General features: G+C 42.4%; 2 protein-coding genes across 2 annotated transcripts; both read left to right on the top strand.

Annotated features, from left to right (window-relative positions):
* Positions 1 to 4005: 4005 nt before the first annotated feature.
* LOC125195357 lies at positions 4006 to 5639 on the top strand. The gene is made up of 2 exons (XM_048093520.1): positions 4006 to 4772; positions 4844 to 5639. Exons 1-2 carry the CDS (start codon positions 4006 to 4008, stop codon positions 5637 to 5639), a joined length of 1563 nt encoding a protein of 520 aa, XP_047949477.1.
* Positions 5640 to 6490: 851 nt separating this feature from the next.
* LOC125195348 (mucin-2-like) lies at positions 6491 to 6922 on the top strand. Its single transcript, XM_048093510.1, has one exon. It carries the CDS (start codon positions 6491 to 6493, stop codon positions 6920 to 6922), a length of 432 nt encoding a protein of 143 aa, XP_047949467.1.
* The last annotated feature ends 12071 nt before the right edge of the window (positions 6923 to 18993 follow it).

Genomic DNA, 18993 nt, shown 5'->3' with positions numbered 1-18993 from the left:
TTTATGAGTACTCCCATCTTTCTAATAAGATTATTGTCTCTTGATTTGAACTTTTTCTTCAGCTCCATGGTTAAGGCTCACAATCTGCTTCTCCTTTGACCAAATTCCTCTGGTTGTGCTCTTTATGAGTTGGCTTCCTTGATTTTCTTATAATCCTTGTTAATTCATTAACGTGGACTAGTGTTCACGATTTTGTTGATCAAAGTGTCAATTGCTTGCTATTCTCCTTTCCCAACCTCACTTGAGAACAATTATTTTCGGTCTTATTGTATTGGAGCAACCATATGATGAGACCTTAAGATTTTTAGTTTGATCCCCTGTGTTTTTAGACATGCTTATTGACAAACTCTTTAGTTTATACTAGTACTTCAATTCTAATATGATTATTGAATTGAGTTCTATGCTTCTCCCTTGACTAGTTTCCTCTTGTTGCCCTCTCTATGAGTTAGTTTCCTTAAGTTTCTTATGAACATTTTGTTGACATGATCTTCTATCACAATGTTGTTGAACAGATGGAGATTGTTTGTATTCCTATTCTTTTCAAATCCATCTGTGACTAACCATCTCAGGTCTTACTGTCATCATCTAGGAATACTTGACGCTTTTCTATTTGACTATTCATTGAAATTATATTTTTTTGCAACCTATTGTGTAAATCTGCACTCGGTCATTCATACCCTCACTTTCGAAATTTATTCCTTCTAGAAGGAAATTTCTCAAGCTCTGTAAGTATGGCTAAAACAAATTTGAAGTTATATTTCCAAGTGGGTATGATGAATTCAATTGAACTCCGTCTTTGCACTTCATGAAAATATTTTGCAAGCTACCGGTGAGAGTTCTTGGTGAACCAAATGCTCATGCAATCGAACTAATTATAGTCGTTTTGTTTCAATGGTGGTCCTAGAGCCTCCCAATGTAAGAACGATTCGAATAATTCTCTTTAAATCCCAAATTTGATTCCTATCGCAGTTAAAACTGTTAGATCACCTCTAATTTCCCTCGTGTGAGACCCCGAGGAAGGCAAGGCATTGACCATTGCAAAAAACGCCTAAAGGATTGAACAAGGAAACAAAGGATCTGGCGAATTCATCATTCGGAGGCGATTTCACACAGTTGAGAGTCAGTGAAGCCAAGAAGGTCTTACGCAAGCTGCTGAATGCGAAAAAGACGTACGACAACACAAGAGATGGGTAGAGCAGAGAAAGGGTAGCAAGTGCTTCAGCTATTGACCAGGAGGAAAGGATGGACATGAAAATAGAGGAATTGAAGAAGGAGTTGCTGACCGCAATCAAACAGAACACTCCACCACCTTCTCCGACTGGTGGCAAAGAGGCCCCAGAGCTACCATATGATCAACCAGACAACCCGTCGGATGTGGAGCAAGCAAATGCCGCAGGGTACTACAATTCTAATGGCAACTGGATTCCGGGGAAGCAGAGGGAGGCACTGTGGAGGGATCACCAAAATTTCAGATGGGGAGATGGAAATCAAAATCAGAACCAAAATCAAGGTCAAAATCAACCCAACCCCCACCCGAACCAAAACTTCAACTGTGGCCCAACAAATCCTGACCACCAGTCTAGCTGGGCAGGAAGAAACCAGCAACCCCAGAACCAAAACCCTCAAAACCAGAATCTGAATCCTGTTTATGTGCCACCCCATCAGCGTAACTACCAGAACCAGAACCAGCATAACCAAGGGCCTCAAAACAACAACCAAAACCAGAATCAATTCCAATCCCAAAACTCAAATCAGTACCAGCACAACCACGACCAGTACAACCCTCATGTCCAGTATAACCAGTACCCACCGAACCAAAGCCAGCAAAATTTCTCAAGCTACCAGCAAAACCCACCACCCCAGTATAACCAGCACCAAGGTTCGAACCAGTTCCATCACCCAAACAGGTCAAGGAGATCTATGGAGGACATGATGGGAGAAATGATCGCTTCGCAGCAGAGCATGAAAAGCGACTTCCAGTCCAGTAATGAAACAATGCAAGGAATGCAAAGTGCCCAGAAGGAGCATAAGGCGAATATGGATATGATGAACAGGCAGTTAGCACAGCTCGCAAACTTGGTGAGCGAAATGAAAGGGAACTCAGGGAAACTTCCGTCTACAGTCCATGTACCTAAGAAGGCCAATGTAAGTAAAATCACGCTGTGGTCTGGAACAGCCAATAATGGACCTCAACTCAGGGACCCTATTGGGGGGTCTAGTGGGGCAAGGGTGCAAAGCGACACCGTCCCAGTGGAAGAGCTCAAGAGGCCTCTACCTCAGATGGAGGATCCGGTTTTTCTAGACGAGGAACCTACTGGGAAAGGAAGGGATGAAGAAACACAGCCTAGAAACGAGCAACCTGAAGAAACAATATCCACGTCGGGACCTCGAACCCAGGAGTCACCAAGGGAAAGTCCACAGAGGCTTGCTGAAGAGACTAAGGGGGAGAAATCGTTTCCATATCGGTTTGTGACGAAGAGGAAGAAAGAAAACTCTGTGGATTTCATGTCAATATTTGGGAAGCTGGATGTCACCATACCATTCCTCCAAGCCTTGAGGCTGCCCCCTCTGGGGAAGTTTATAAAAGAGTTCATAGCCGGAAAAGCCCAGGAGGATGGAAAAATCATGGTGGAAGGGATAGCATCAGCTATTGTGCAGGAGAAACTACCGCCCAAGAGAGCCGACCTAGGTATTTTTACTTTGCCCATAACAATTGGAGATGTAAAAATCGAGCATGCAATGTGTGATTTAGGAGCATCTATCAATGTTATGCCATTATCCATTTTTTAATCAATTGAAGGGGGTAAAGTTGTCAAACACTGGGGTGTTGATCCAACTGGCTGATATGTCATGTATAAATCCTGAGGGTGTGTTAGAAAACGTGTTGGTCAGAATACAAGACTTTACTTATCCTGCTGATTTTTATGTGATCAAGATGAGCGAGCCAGAAGCTAGGGAGTCTAGCGGGATATTGTTAGAGAGACTATTTTTAAGAACAGCTAAGACAATTGTAGATATGGCTGAGGGGACAATATGCGTTGACTTTAATGGTGAAAAATTTGTTTTTGACATCAATGAAGCCATGAAAAAACCGATAGATTCCGAAAATCTATGCTATGTTGATGTTATTGACCCCCTAGTCCAAGAATATCTTGAGACCGAGTTATTGCAGGAGAAGATCCAAGCCTTGGATGTGTATGCACAGGCTGAAGTGGAGGCAGATGCATGGTGTGATCTGATCAGTAGCCGAGGGTTAACCGACGAGGAAATCGAAGGAGCAATTACGGAATTCTGTCAGAAGTCAGAACTCGCGGGAGCCGCATGGGCTTTACTACCAGCCAGTATAGAGGAGAACTCAGATGGTGAACATGAGCAAGAGAGGGATTCTGAAAAAAACCCTCTACCTACAGACACACTACCCCCACAAGTGGAGTTGAAGAAGTTCCTAGCAAATCTAAAGTATGCCTACCTTGGGGAGGAAGACTCGTTCCATGTAATCATCAATAGCGGGCTAACTGAAGAGCAAGAGGCAAGGCTACTGACCGTATTTAGCAAAAACAAGAAGGCTATTGGATAGAGCCTTACGGACTTGGTGGGGATAAGTCCTGATGTCTGCATGCACCATATTCCGTTGGAGGAAGGAGCCAAGGCACATAGAGATTCGCAAAGGAAGGTGAACCCGAACATGCGAGAAGAAATACTGAAGGAAATCTTGAAGTTACTCTCGCTGGGTATCATATATTTGGTGCCCGATAGTGAATGGGTCAGTCCGATCCATATGGTCCCCAAGAAATCCGGGATCCAGGTGGTTAAGAATGAGAGGAATGAGTTACTTCCCACCAGACTGGTCACTGGATGGCGAATGTGTATAGATTATCGCAAGTTGAACATGCAACCAGGAAGGACCATTTCCCCCTGCCATTCATCGATCAAATGCTGGAGCGACTGGCTGGGAGGTAGTACTTCTGTTTTTTGGATGGGTACAGTGGATACTTCCAAATTTACATGAACCCCGAGGACCAGGATAAGAACACGTTCACCTGCCCGTTGGGAACCTATGCGTACAGACGCGTGCCCTTCGGATTATGCAACACTCTAGGTACTTTCCAACGTTGCATGATAAGCATATTCTCGAATTTGATAGAAGATTGCATAGAGATCTTCATAGATGATTTCACGGTCTACGGAGACTCTTTCGACTCGTGCTTACAACATTTGGATGTCGTACTAGAGAGGTGCCAGTCAAAGAGTCTAGTTTTGAACTTCGAAAAATGTCATTTTATGGTTACAGAAGGTATAGTCTTAGGACACGTGGTGTCAGAAAGAGGGATCCAGGTGGATCAAGCCAAGGTGGATGTCATATCCAAGCTACCTTGGCCTACTGACCAGAAGGGAATAAGAGGTTTTCTAGGGCATGCTGGATTTTATCGAAGATTTATCAAGGATTTTGCCAAGATCGCCCAACCTCTTACCAGACTCCTCCAAAACGAGGTGGAGTTCATTTTCGACGAGCATTGCAAGGCTGCCTTTAACCTTCTCAAGGAAAAGTTAATCTCTGCACCGATCATCCAAGCTCCTAACTGGGATCACCCCTTTGAGGTGATGTGCGATGCTAGTGACTATGTCGTGGGGGTCATACTTGGTCAGAAGGTGAATGGAAAGAGGTACGTGATATTCTGTGCATCTAAGACCTTGAATCAAGCCCAACGGAACTATGACACCACCGAGAAGGAGATGTTGGCTGTTGTTTATTCATTCGAGAAGTTCAGACAGTACCTATTAGGATCCAAGGTACTGTCTGAGATGTTGGCTGTTGTTTATTCTACTAGCCGACTCTAAACAGGGATGCATACGAGTTCTGCAAAGGCTATGACTGTTGCCAACTGACCGGTGGGATCTCTGCAAGGGATGAAATGCCACAAGTCCCAGTGATTGTTTGTGAAGTGTTCAACATCTGGGGCATGGACTTCATGGGTCCTTTTCACTCATCTTACGGAAATTCCTACATCCTGGTAGCAGTCGACTATGTATCAAAGTGGATAGAAGCCAAGGCCACGAGCACTTGTGAATCCAAGGAGGTCACTAAGTTCCTCAAGAGTCATATATTCAGCCGATTTGAGATACCAAGGGCAATCATATCCGATCAAGAGACTCATTTTTACAACTGTACAGTCGAAGCGTTGATGAAAAAGTACGGGGTCCATCACCGACTATGCACTCCCTACCACCCGCAAGCCAATGGGCAAGCAGAGATCTCAAACAGAGAGATAAAAAGCATCTTGGAAAAGACGGTCAACCCCTCCAGAAAGCATTGGAGCACAAGGTTGGATGATGCTCTGTGGGCGTATCGAACAGCCTACAAAACTCCTATAGGGATGTCCCCATACCGCATTGTTTTTGGGAAGATGTGCCACTTACCAGTGGGAATTGAGCACCGAGCGTACTGGGCAGTTCAGCAAGTTAACATGGATGATAGAGCCTGTGAGGAGGAAAGGAAGTTGAAACTACATGAGCTGGAAGAACTCAAATTGGAGTCATTTGACTCAGCCATGTGGTACAAGGAGAAAACGAAGATGTGGCACGACAAAAATCTGAGGACCAAGGATCTCCAAGTTGGCCAGAAAGTACTACTCTTCTAGTCAAGATTGAAGCTAATGCCTGAGAAACTCAAGTCAAAATGGGCAGGACCTTACATCATCACCGCAATACGTGCTAATGGAGCGGTCGAGATTTCAGGGAGTATCCCTCACTCAGAACCTTTTGTCTTAAATGGGCATAGGTTGAAAATATATAGGGAAAATGCAGAGATGTGTGTAGTGGAAGAAATTCCACTACATTTAAATAGCGTCTAATGACCAATAGGAAAGGGGTTTGGAGTTCCACCTGGCCAACTTTATATAATTTGTGCTTATTGACCAGGTCGAATTTCAAATACCCTCGGTAATGATGTAAATATTGTGAATATTTAGTGATTTAATTTTAAGTAAGTTGGGAAATATTAAAAATACCAAAAAGATTTTCGGATCTTAAATATTAATTTGGAGTACGTACTGACCACGAGGATACCGCTTTGGTGAAACTCTGAATTGTATTTAAGGGTCATTTTATTACTTTATTTCTATTTTTAGTTAATTGAGAGGGGGATATTGAGTGAAATTTGAATTTTGGTGCGTGATGCAGCTTTGCACGCGAGTAAAGTGACTGGGAGGGGGCGTGGAGCAAAGATGTGACAGGGTACGTCCAATCAGCAGCGAGAATACCCAACCGTCTCCCACCCGAAGTGTCGTGACCTGGTAACCGTCTGCAACCAGTCAAAACCCTCAACTGCCCACCCCACTATAAAACACCCAACCGCTTACTCCCCTTCACTTTACAAACTCTTACATGCATTCTCTCACCCAAAACAACCGCCCTCGACAACCACCACCCCACTCCGAAAAAACCACCGTGAACCACTACCGGAAACAGAGAACCACCACCGATATGAACCATGGCAAAGAAGAAAGCAACCAGCATCCCGGCATCTACCACTGGTGACAACCCCCCAGAAGTCCGAGCGACAGCGGAGACGCGGCCGCCGAGTCCACAACGATCGCAACCAACGCCGACGCCACAAATTCCGGCGATGGTTCCTTTAGATGCGTTGGCTGCGTATCTAAAGCAGCAAGACCCAAACAAAGATTGGACAACGACCTTAGCCGGATTTAGCCTGGCCGGAGGAATGTCGGCGATACCGAACCCTACCCAAACTGCGACCACCATGAACCCACCCATGACCACCCCAACTACCTCAAATCCCACATCCGAAAAGACCTCTCCAACAGCAACTGCACCGTCAGAACCCTCTAACCCTTCTCCCAAACACCAACAAACAGAGCCACTCGACGTCAACCCGCTTTCCGCCTATCAAGACCCCAACTAGGGGGAAACAGAAGAAAAGGGCAGCGAAGAGAAGGTAAGCGAAGGCAAGAAGGATAAAATAGAGGAAACAACGGCCACCGAACCCAGAACCAAAGAGGCAGAGAGAGGGGAGATAGATCTAAACGAAATGGCCAAGAAGCAAGGGCTAATGACTGATAATGAATTCCAATCGATTTTAGATGGGGGAAATAGGATAGTGATAAATCATGATGAGGTGGCTGAGGTTCTGGACCTCGCATCGCAGGCAGTAGGAGAAGGTGAAGCAGCCATGGTAGCAGATGAGTCAGAGGGGGTAGTCCACCAGCCAGTGGAGGAGATGAGGTAAGGACAAAACGAAGAAGCGAAACAACCTGAAGAGGAGAGGTAGGAGCCAGAGACATACCATTCAGTGGAAAAGAAGGAAAAAGAAGGAGATACCGAAATACAACCGGAGGAACAAAAAACGAAAGCCCCAGTCGTGTCTAAACCAAAGTCAGTCAAGAGGAAACTACTGTTGAAGGACGACCCCAAGGCAGAAAGGCAGAAGCCCAAACGAGTGTCACAAAGATGCTTAGGAAAATGGACATCCAACAAGGCAGGAGTAAACACAGCAGCAGACGCAGTAGAGATCTCTAGTGAAGATGAGAGGACTACTCCTACAAAACCTGGGGAGGAGAACTCGACAACTAGCCAGAAGGACGCCCCAATGGCAACAGGGACGGTTTCATCAACGCCAATTGACCAGGAGGAAGAGGCTGACAAGGTGGCTGAGGGTCTGGACCTCACATCAGAGTCAGTAGGTCAAGAGGAGGAGGTAAATGACGATACCAGTACCTGCTAGGTGACCGAGCCTACCGCCCAAGTCGAACCTTCATCACCAGCCGAGGAGGAAGCTAAGGCAGACGGAAGTGAAGACAAGTACCTCCAAGAAAGGAAGAGAAAAGGAAAAGCCCCTGCCAAGAAGAAGCAGATTGCAAAGAAACAACGAACAGCTAACACCAGTATAGTGATCAGAGAGCCAGAAGAGAGAAAAAGGTTGAGCGATAGTGACTACACTGACAGTGAGGAGTCGGAGTCGGACAGCGACATCTCCATGGAAGGTGTAGAGTACCATGAACAGCAGCTCCCCGACAACCACCAAGAACTTGTTCACCCTCCAGTGGAAAGGATTGTGTACCGACAGTGGCGGATGGAGCTCACTGATGAACTAATGGAGGATATGAAGCACTACAACACCAAGAAGCTTCAAGACGCATTTGACGACAAGGAAGATTACAACAAACAAGTCAAATGCGGAAAGGTACTCCACATACCCTCTCTGGATGAGTTATCTGTGCGTGACTCTTTCTTGGCCAGTATGGAAACATTGGGTTTTGAGTGGCTGTTAGAGAATAGGGACCCGGAGATATCAGTAAGATTAGCCAAGGAGTTCTTCACCATGTTTAGGTTCCAAGTCACAACGGACCTAGACGAGATGTCAATTTCCTTCAGAATATTCGGTGGAGAGCTGTCCATGAGTCTAATCAAGTGGACTGTGAGATCGGAGATGTGTAGCTTAGAGCATGCTATAGGACCAGAATGGAGAAGCCGAGTGAGGGGGATACCAAGGAGGCACGTAGACTTTGAGCCCCAAGAAGCCTGGGAGGAGCTAACCCACCCCGCTGTTGGTCAATTCGCCTCCACCATCTCCAGATGGACCCACTTCAACAACCTCATGCTCAGACTGGTACAGTTCTACTTACGCTACAACCTACTGGGTCAGACTAATTCGGCCGCCAGAACTTCTATGACCGAATTGTACATGGTGTGGTGCGCTACTCGTGGGAGAAGGCTGCATTTGGGATTCTAGACAGCCTACCAATGCCACCTGATAGCTATCCACCGAGCCAGGAACTTGTCCCTCTGCAACATACCAGGAGCCTCCGTGCGCAACAACATAATCTTAACAGAGGCAGACGAACTATCTCCGATGTATATGGTCGACACTCCTGGATTGTGCGATATCCCTTTCTTCGTCCGCACCAACGTCGTATACTACCGAGAAGGAGTCCCTCAGTTCTACCCAATGGGAGAAGTCCTTGGTGGGAGGGCACAACAAGGCCAAGAAGGGCGAGTTGGGCAGAACGAACAAGTGCAAGGGCCGAGGCAAGAAAGTCTGGAGAGGGCAGTAGCTGAGCTAGCAGAGGAGAACAGACAATCACGGGCAGAGATGGCAAGGTTGACAATCCTGATGGAGAGCATACTAAAGGAGGTAGCGAGAGGAAAGGAAAGCACAGAAGCTGGACCAAGTGGCCATGGAGGCCAGGATGATGAACCAACCGAACCAGAAAAGGAAGCAAAGCACGACCAACCGGAATCCACTTAAGAAGAGCCAAAGGAACCAGCTGCACAGACCCCTGCACCAAGGAGGAGCAGGAGGAATGTTTGATCGACTCCCCCCCTACTGACCAGTTAGTTTTCTTTTCAATTTTTAGTTTTTTCTTTTATTTCTGTTTTTTTTTTTACTTTTGTTGTGTGGGTAGAATTATATGTGTATTTGATGTGAGCAAACCCCATTCACAACACTTAGCCTATTGGATAGGCTAAGAGTGAGAAGTAAAGGGTTTGCTATTTTTAGCGCATGTGTTTATTTTTTTATGTTTCGGTCATATGCATGTTAACTCACACATAGCCTACTGCGTAGTCTAAGTGTGAGGAGCTTATATGTTTATGTGTCATGTTTGTGATATTTCGTTTTGTTTTGTTAAAGTCTATGTATATATGAAGAGCTTACTTTCTGGTGTGTCTAGAAGCTAATGATGGTTAGTGAAAGCGTGTTCTTAAAAATACTAAAGAAAACCCTCGGTCCGCTAGACACCGGGTCTAGGAACTCAGAGAACCTTGAGCTACCAGTCGTCGGGCACACAATCACTTGGTTAACTTCCTCTTCAAAAAACCCTCAACCCGTTTAGCTAAAAGAAACTAGTACGTGGAAGTAGGGATCGATTCCACATAGATGAATGCGCAAGTAAACATGTTCAAAGACTTGGGGACTATTTTTGTGTTGGCTGCTGCCACACAATTTTAGGGTTGAGTTTTTTTTATCCTAGACTTGGTAATTGAAATATGCTACTCTAACAACTAGATCTAGGCAGAAACTTAAAAACATGCATATAAACCGGAATAAGCGAGACAATTACTAGATCGAAAGAACTATTTCCTAAATTAACCTAGGCCTGGGAAAACAACTGAAGGTGGGGACCATTTTCTGAAAAGGTAGAGCACGGTTGAAAAGCTGCAAAATAACTAACTAAAGCACTAACTAATAGCGACATCATCTTCTCCAACATTTGACATGAAACAACCAGTAAAAACAGAGCGAAAACGTAAATCGAAACGAAGCAGACGGAATTAAAAGCAACAAAACCGAAGAACAGTTAAAACTAAGGCAGATCTACGGCTACTGGACGAAGCAAAGTAAAAACGAAAGCATAAAATCAAAGATCCATGCACAACTCAATTCTCATGTTCAGATCCACACTTCGGATGCTAAATCCACTGCGGATCCAAGCATCCGAGACAAACTCCGATCAAAATCATCTCCATAACTGCAGATTCGCCGATTCACCACAGATTAACAACAACAACCACAGATCAACTCAGATTTCCCAGATCAAGTACAGAAAACATCCAAAGTAGAGAATAACAATCAACCTCCGAAACAAAGCCTCAAAACATAGAATCAACGTAAATCAACACAAAATCAACACCATCGTGACGTAAAATAAAATTCATAGATAAACGATAAGTAGCAAACGAGCAATCGACTTCGAAAACGGTGAAGTTCGACGGAAATCAAAATGCAAAAGCTGAAAAGTAAACAATTGTATCTTCGCCCTCCTTGAGGACGGTGTTGCAACAGAATTTCCCGAAGATGAACCTCTAAACTAACCCAGAATCCCCATTTTTCCCAAGTGTGTGTGTGAGCTAAGAGCTAAATCATCTCTCTCTTGTGTGTTGCATGCTCCTCTTTAAATAGGCGTGGAAGTGGGTCCAGCAGGGGCTCTTTTGTGTGAATAGTCTTCTTTGCCCTCAGCTTTGGACTCTCTTCGTCTAGCCATTTTCTTCCTTGATTCTGCTCACTTTTCATCTCCTTCCTTCGCTGGTCCACTGCCTTCAGTTCTTCCTGGACCTAGCGAATTCCTTCACACACCTGGCTTAAAAATTGTGTTAGACCCAGTAATTGGTGATTTTTCATCACATAACCGATGCATGAAATTAGTCTTATCAATATATCTAAAACTCTCCTACTTAGCCTATTGCATAGTCTAAGTGTGAGAAGTTTTTAGATATAATTGTGTGTCTGTCATACTAGCCATTCTCATTTTTTATCTGGGGCAGACACTTGTGAAGTGAGAGGGGGGGAGCAAATGGCCAATATGACATGTATATATGTGTTATTTGAGTCAGTTACTTGTTAGTGTTTTTAGGATTTGTTTAGGTCTAGGATTTATATGTGTTTTATGAATGGGCTTAAAACTCAACTGCCTAAAATTGACGGTAAGGGGAATTAAGGAAGATAAGGCATGCTGGAAAACAGAACCCCCCCCCCCCGCCAATAGCTCCTAGTCAGTATAGATGATACAAGTATGAAGGAAAAAACCCATCCTCTAGGTCAGACACGAAAGCCCTCTTAAAATGGTGACTTAGAAGCCAAAAGTGGGACTACTTCCCACTAAAACAGAAAAAAGAAGAGTGGCTACCACATGATGTCTGGGGCAAGGTGACCGCGTGTAGCAAATCCTGAAGGCAGTAGGAACCACCCATCATTAAAAAAAATCCTACCCTTAGAACCCATGTTCTAACCTGATCTACACCTCGAAATAACCCATCAGCCACTAGGACTGTGTGTATGCAAGGCATAAGGCAAGGAGGCAACTGGCCAGGATGACATACTAGAGGAACCAACTGAAGAAACGAAAATCAAATAAAGAATGAGAAAATCGATCTGGAGAGATTCCAGGCCAAAATATAAGAAGGAATAAGGGTGGCAAAGGCACAGAAAAAAGAGATCAAGAAAATGCTCGAAAAGACTTGACCACACAAAAAAAGGGGAGAAAGAAGGAATAAGGGTGGCAAAGCCACAAGAAGGTTACTGACCAGTTGGAGGCCAAAAATCAGAAATTGTCCAGCCAAAGAGAAGTACTAGCCAGAAGCCCAAATGCACACAGTGCCCCCATATCAAATAAGGTAGTTAGTTTTTTTTTAACCTTAGAGCCTTAGGAACATCCACCCCAAACATTACAAACCAAAAGCCTCGTTACAAGCCTTAAAGACCTTCAGGAGCTGCGTGTGAGATCTGACTCCGTAGCATCTATGTTGAGCATTAAGAGAAAACAGTCCTAACATCCCCTGTGAGGAATGAGTGACTGAGTGAGTCCAGTGTTTGGCTTAGGGTTGAGTTATCCTGACATGCGGATATACTGACTAGGAGGAAAAAGGGGGCGGCGGAAGTTTAAGGCTGTCTAAGGCTGGATTGCACCTGATCCCAAGGGGAGGGATGGTTGAAAATATAGCCTGTTCTATGTGTTTAATTTGTTTTTATGTGTTTATGTGTTTGTGTCATTGTTTTTTTTTTCTTTGTGTCAAAGTCTAGAGTCTTATGTCCAGGTTAGGTAGAGTCGGTTAGGGGGAGTAACCAGGCTCGAATTCGACTTATTTCTTTTTGTTTGTCTTCATGCTTGAGGACAAGCACGTGGTAAGTGTGAGAAGTTTGATAAGTCGTATTCTAAGCCTTGGTTACTGGTCAGTATGTCGTGAAATGCATGTATTATCTGCAAAACAGTTGCTTAAGTGTGCAGGATTAAGGGATCCAAGTCAGTAGGATACAGTTCTGATGACGCAGGTGAAAAAAGCGCTAAAAGAAGAAAAGGCGCAGGTGCAATACTGACCAGGATGCATGCCAGAGAAAAGGCTCGAGATGGAGAAGAAGAAAAGCTGGGACGATCATAAACAAGGGCAGAAAAGTCAAATTGTGAAGGAAGTCTACCCTAAAAACAAGGGCAAGCCTCCCTATAAAAGAAGCCAGTTGGAGAGAGAGAAAAGAGACCGAGTTCGAAAAAGTCCAACCACTACACTTAGTAGAATTCCCTCTAGAGATCAGTCTTTCAGCATTGTCCAGTTTCTTGTTCCTCGCCACAGCTATGGTCACTTGACGTCCAGAAGTCTACCGGAGAAGTCATCATCCCATCGTTCCAGCCAGTTCGTCGTAGTAGTATAGCAGTTTCACCGCCCGGAGTGGCAAAAACAATCGTTACTCGCTTTCTAGTTTAATCTTCACTTGTTTTCTTCGTTGGATCTGTTGCAAACATTTATCTTTGTTGCCTTTTGAAGTACTTGGTGAGATCCAAACGTTTAAGTTATGAAGTTTCTATTTCGTATGTCTCTTTGGTTTGAATTTGCTTCGTTCTGCCTAGGAAAGTTAGATTTAGTTATCGCTTTTAATTTCTAAGTGTTTGCATGTGTTTTCATTCGAGTAGGCTAGATCTGAAGTTGTTGATCAAAATTTGTAGTTATGTTTCAGTTTAAGTTTTCGTGCATGAGTTTCTTGTTCTACGCTGTTAATACCACCTCGCATGTTAGTCAGTAAAAGTAATCTGCAGTTTGTTTCAGCTATTCATCTTAAGTCGAGCATTTTAATTAATGGATCTCGAGTTTGAATTTATGAATCTGAGTTTAGTTATGGAGTTTGTGTTCATATTGTTTTCTGTTAATACTTGTTGAAGAAGAAAACATCACAATCTACTTTTGCTTGGACCACTTTTACTTTTGGGTTACTTTTTACTTTTGTCTTTAACTTTTCAGTTGTACCATCCAGACCTGTCAGAAAGCCACCCAACCACCAGATATGCCATGTTGTCTAAGTTTCCTCATTTAGTAACTGTTTACTTTTCACATGCCTCTGAGATACTTTGTTCCCCGTTTCCACGGACACAACCACATGTCAGTCATTTTCACGCCTACTAGTCAGTAGAGTACCATCTTCATTTCCCGCCTAGGTAGAATCTCAACCCCAAAAGCGTGGTAGCTAACCAAAACCACCCAGGAATATCACCACAGTTATCCGAACGAGCCCATCCTCGTGGGATTCGACCCTTACCTCCACTATACTAACCAGTAGAAGTGGGTTGCGGAAATTTATTTGATACCAGGTTCTGGTTGTCGTGCCAACGACTCAGCTAGTTTGGGATTTTCATCCTGATCAGTTGGCGCACTCCTTTAATTTAACACGAGACCCCTAAACTTGCACTTTCACCAGGCTTAGAGCATTGGCATGGTTTGAAATGGATTTTGAAGTATCTCAGGGGATCAGCTGATTATGGTATATTATTTGATGGTAATCAGGTGGTGAATGGAGAAGCTTTGATGGGATATTGTGACTCAGACTTTGCTGTAAGTCTAGACACAAGAAAGTCTCAATCAGGATACATCTTCTGCCTCTATGGTATTGCAGTGAGCTGGAAGTCCAATTTGCAGTCAGTTGTGGCATTATCTACTACCGAAGCCGAGTACATAGCTATGACAGAAGCAGTGAAAGAGAGTTTTTGGTTGAAAGGGATATTTTCTGACTTTGGAGAAAGTCAATAGGCAGTGACAGTAAGGTGTGACAGCAGCAACGATATATGCTTGTTTAAGCATCAAACCTTCAATGAAAGATCTAAACATGTAGATGTCAAGTTGCATTTTATCAAAGATGAAGTGAACAAGGGGAAGGTAAGAATTGAGAAGGTATCTACTGAGGAAAACGCTGCAGGCATGTTAACTAAAACCATTCCCAGTTTCAAACTTAGACATTGTTTAGAGCTGGTGAATCTGGTCAAGCACTGAGGTTGCAGGGGAAGTGGAAAAGATGATCTAACGTTTATTCCATTAAGATCCAAGGTGGAGATTTATTAGTATATTTGGATACTTAATAGAATTACACAAGATATCAGGGACCAAGTTGCAAAATATACACAAGCTCAAAGGAGCTCCAACGGCTAGTTTCGGTTAGAGAGAAACGGTTGAGAAGGAGCTGCAATTGAAAGGGGTTGAGCTAGGGATTGAGAGCTCATAACTAATTAAGTTTCATAGAGAAAGGAATACACTTTTCTGAGTGAGGAATCGAGAGTGCATCATCTCTGTTTTTGGTGCCGAGTTCACGAGAGGGTGAGCGAAAGATTCTAGAGTGTATTTTTCTCTTTGAGTGTTTCAAAACCGAAACTGGCGGTTTTGGAACCAGAACCGGCAATTCATAACCGCGAAACACCCTCGCGGTTCGGTTCGGTTCAACAATTTCCAAAACCAGAACCGGCAGTTCTGAACCGTAACCGCCGGTTCCTGAACCGTGGGCACCCCTACCTACAAGGATTATACGATATGATGTGGTATATGAAAATTCATACTGTTACTGTGCCAAATTAAATCAATTAAATCAGTAATGTATTATATCTTATCAAAAATTGTGGTATACAAATAACCGGCATTCTCTATTATATTTTGTTACGATAAGAGCAGTTCAGTATTTTTTTCCAACCCTAATTATCGCAACTACTTAACTAATTATTTTAGTCATGACCTTGGTGTAATTAGGTCCGAACATAAGGAATAATAGGCTCAAACGTAGCGGAAATTAATCAAATATAGTTACAACCACGGATTTTGCATGTTTTTAAGGACTATATTTGACTCATTTTAAATGTCAATCATGCAAATTATGTTCTTAGATTTCATATGTTATACATTTGGTATTTTTGACGTGTTTGTTGATAAATGATAGAAAAAGACAGAAAAATGTGCAAAAAGGGCCAAGGTGCAACAGCCAAGGTTCAAGCCGAGTTTCCCGGCACTGTTAAAGTCCAATCAGTGATTAATGCATATTATTTTCTTCATCTTCGAAAGAGCTTCGCGTGGATATCTTGCACATCTCGATCGGAGTTCTGTGGAGAAAGTTATGACAATTCTACAAACATTGCGCAGTGCAGTCAAAGCTGGCGGAAATTAGGCTGAAATTCAGGGAAGAAAATAAATTGTTGCCAAAATCTCTCCCATTTATTGTAGAGCACGAAAATTATCAAAAATAAACCTTTTTTCCACCTATAAATACCTCTTAACCTAATTCATCATTCTTCATCTCAGAGCCTACAATCTTTCTCCCCCTCTACACATTCTTTCATTCCACCTTCCACAAATAATTCATCCTTCTATGAAGTCTAGTTTTTAACATCCGTGTTTCTTTATTAGTTTTTCTCTTGTTATGTTTGAGGACAAACAAATAATTAATTTTGGGGGAGTTGACAAACACGGATTTTACATGTTTTTTAGGACTATATTTGACTCATTTTAAATGCCAATAATGCAAATTATGTTCTTGGATTGCATATGTTATACGTTTGGTATTTTCGACGTGTTTGTTGATAAATGATACTCCCTCCATCCCTAAAAATTTTTCATTTATTTCCTTTTCCGTCCGTCCCTAAAAATTTGTCACCTTTTACTTTTACCATTTTTTGTAGTAGACCTCACATTCCGCTAACTCATTCTCAATCATATTTTATTTTAAAACTAATATATAAAGTAAGACCTACATGCCACCAACTTTTTCAACCTACTTTCTATTACATTTCTTAAAATCCATGCCGAGTCAAATGGTGCCAAATTTTAAAGGACGGAGGGAGTAGAAAAAGACAGAAAAAGGTGCAAAAAGGGCCAAGGTGCAAAAAGGGCCAAGGTGCAACAGCCTCATTTCAAGTCGAGTTTCCTGGCAGTGTTAAAGTCCAATCAGTGATTAATGCATACCATTCCCTTCATCTTCGAAGGAGCTTCACGTGGATATCTTGCACGTCTCAATCGGAGTTCTGTGGAGAAAGTTATGACTATTCTAGGAACATTGCGCAGTGCAATCAAATTAGGCGGAAATTCAGGGAAGAAAATAAATTGTTGCCCAAATCTCTCCCATTTATTGTAGAGCACGAAAATTATCAAAATAAACCTATTTCCCACCTATAAATATACCTCTTAACCTAATTCATCATTCTTCATCTCAGAGTCTCCAATCTTTCACCCCCTCTACACATTCTTCATTTCCATCTTCCACAAATAATTCATTCATCTTCCATTCGAGCGGAGCTCCGCAGATCTAGGCAAGAGAAGGCTGAAGATTGAAGATTCAACCTTAGTTTTATCAATTTCTTTCACGTCTCGTACTTTTATTGTTTTTACTACTTGTCTATGAGTAGTTAAACATCAATTGTATTTTTTTGTGAAGACTATTATGAACGTATTTTGATTTATTGAACTGAACTTTTTCCTAGCTCTTGTGATTGTTTTGCTTGTTTTTGTGCTTTTATTGTTCTTTTGTTCGGCCAACTTTAGAACTACGTCCATTTAACTAGATTAATCGAGATATAGCTAGTTTTACGTGGTAAAAGGAACGAGTACAACACATAGGTTTATCTATACTCGAGAGAGGGGATCCTTTGTGTGGACTTGGGTCTTAGGAACTTAAAAAGTTAGAATCTAATCTATTGGAAGGAGACTTTGATAGTTAGAGTCTAATCTACTGGATAGATGCATTCGAGAGAAGGCTTATCCTAGAATCGCGACTTTCCTAATAATCCTAGAGACACATAAAGGTAAAGGTTCTGTGAGATTAATCATCACTAGGTCGTAGTAGTTGGATCCTAAAACTCTACATTTTTTAGTCTGCTTTGTATTATTGTATTTTTTTTATACTTGTTTATTTATGTCTAGTTTATTAAACCAAAAACCAAAACTCCGTGTCTCTAAACAGCATATGACGCAGTTGCAATCTTATTCCCTGTGTTCGATATCCTGATACCGACCTTTAGCTATACTAGATCTACCTGTAAACTTGCAGGTATTTTTAGTGCTAATAAAAAGTGCATCACAACCCTCATTTTGTTCTTCCAAATTCAAATAATTTTTTGAAAAAAAAAACAAAATTTTACTAACCACCCTAATTCCTTGTTTATTAGGAAAAACAACGTGTAGATAAACGTATTTCTGGATAAAAGAATTATGTTACAGGATGATACGAGCATTATTAGTTAGATAAATTAGGATTTGCATATCTTTTCATATCTTTGTTTTCTTGTTCATTAAAATTAGTTATTAGCATTATAAATAGGAGCTTTTATAATCATTTGAGAAATCAATCAATTGAATATCAATATTATCGTTCATTCTGTTCTCCAAGTGAGAGAAAATCGTCGTGCTCGACGGGCACTTGCCCGTGACAGGCATTTATCGATCGTCGATCTACGGATGCCGATCAGCCCGATAGGAGGTTTATCCTATCAAATTGGTGCTTTCATCACGATCTCACCCTCCAAAACACCGATCGAACCATGTCTATGTCACTGCCCGACGGGAATCCACCGCGCACAGCAACTAGCCACACCGATCGAGCAATAACTACGTCGTTGCCCGACGGGAATCCTTCCCACCATCTCGAACCAAAGTTGCGCCACTGCCCGACGGAAGACGTTCCGCGCACAACACCAGATTTGGTTGCCAAGTTCAGTTCCCACCTTGAGGACAAGGTGGATTTCAACCGTGAGGGAGTTGATACGAGCATTATTAGTTAGATAAATTAGGATTTGCATATCTTTTCATATTTTTGTTTTCTTGTTCATTAAGTTAGCTATTAGCATTATTGATAGGAGATATTGTAATCATTTGAGAAATCAATCAATAAAATATCAATATTATTGTTCATTCTGTTCTCCAAGTGAGAAAATCGTCGTGCTCGACAGGCACTTGCCCGCAACAGGCATTTATCGATCGCCGATCTACGGACGCCGATCAGCCCGATAGGAGGTTTATCCATTCACATGAATGCAAAAAAAAAAAGGAGTTGACGCAGTCAAGTCTGTATAATTTTAACTATGTTTATTCCAAGTCAAGTTGACGTAATTACGTTGGACTCATTAGTCACCAATGCAAAAAATAACTTGAAAAGGAATCTCTCACTCTTCATAAAATCCAAAATTCCAAATACTCACTATACAATATCGCAACTTGCAATATAAATTCAAAACTAATAATAACTCA

The sequence above is a fragment of the Salvia hispanica genome, chromosome 1 (genome assembly GCF_023119035.1).
Source record: "Salvia hispanica cultivar TCC Black 2014 chromosome 1, UniMelb_Shisp_WGS_1.0, whole genome shotgun sequence".
Taxonomy (NCBI): Eukaryota; Viridiplantae; Streptophyta; class Magnoliopsida; order Lamiales; family Lamiaceae; genus Salvia; species Salvia hispanica.
The sequence above is the reverse complement of the archived record's forward strand: the minus strand, read 5'-3'. Positions and strand labels throughout refer to the sequence as shown.

Coding starts and splice junctions, on each gene's coding strand:
- LOC125195357 (XM_048093520.1), top strand. CDS start 4,006: ATGAACCCCGAGGACCAGGATAAGAACACGTTCACCTGCCCGTTGGGA. Junction 4,773..4,843: donor TCATTCGAGAAGTTCAGACA/GTACCTATTAGG, acceptor GACTCTAAACAG/GGATGCATACGAGTTCTGCA.
- LOC125195348 (XM_048093510.1), top strand. CDS start 6,491: ATGGCAAAGAAGAAAGCAACCAGCATCCCGGCATCTACCACTGGTGAC.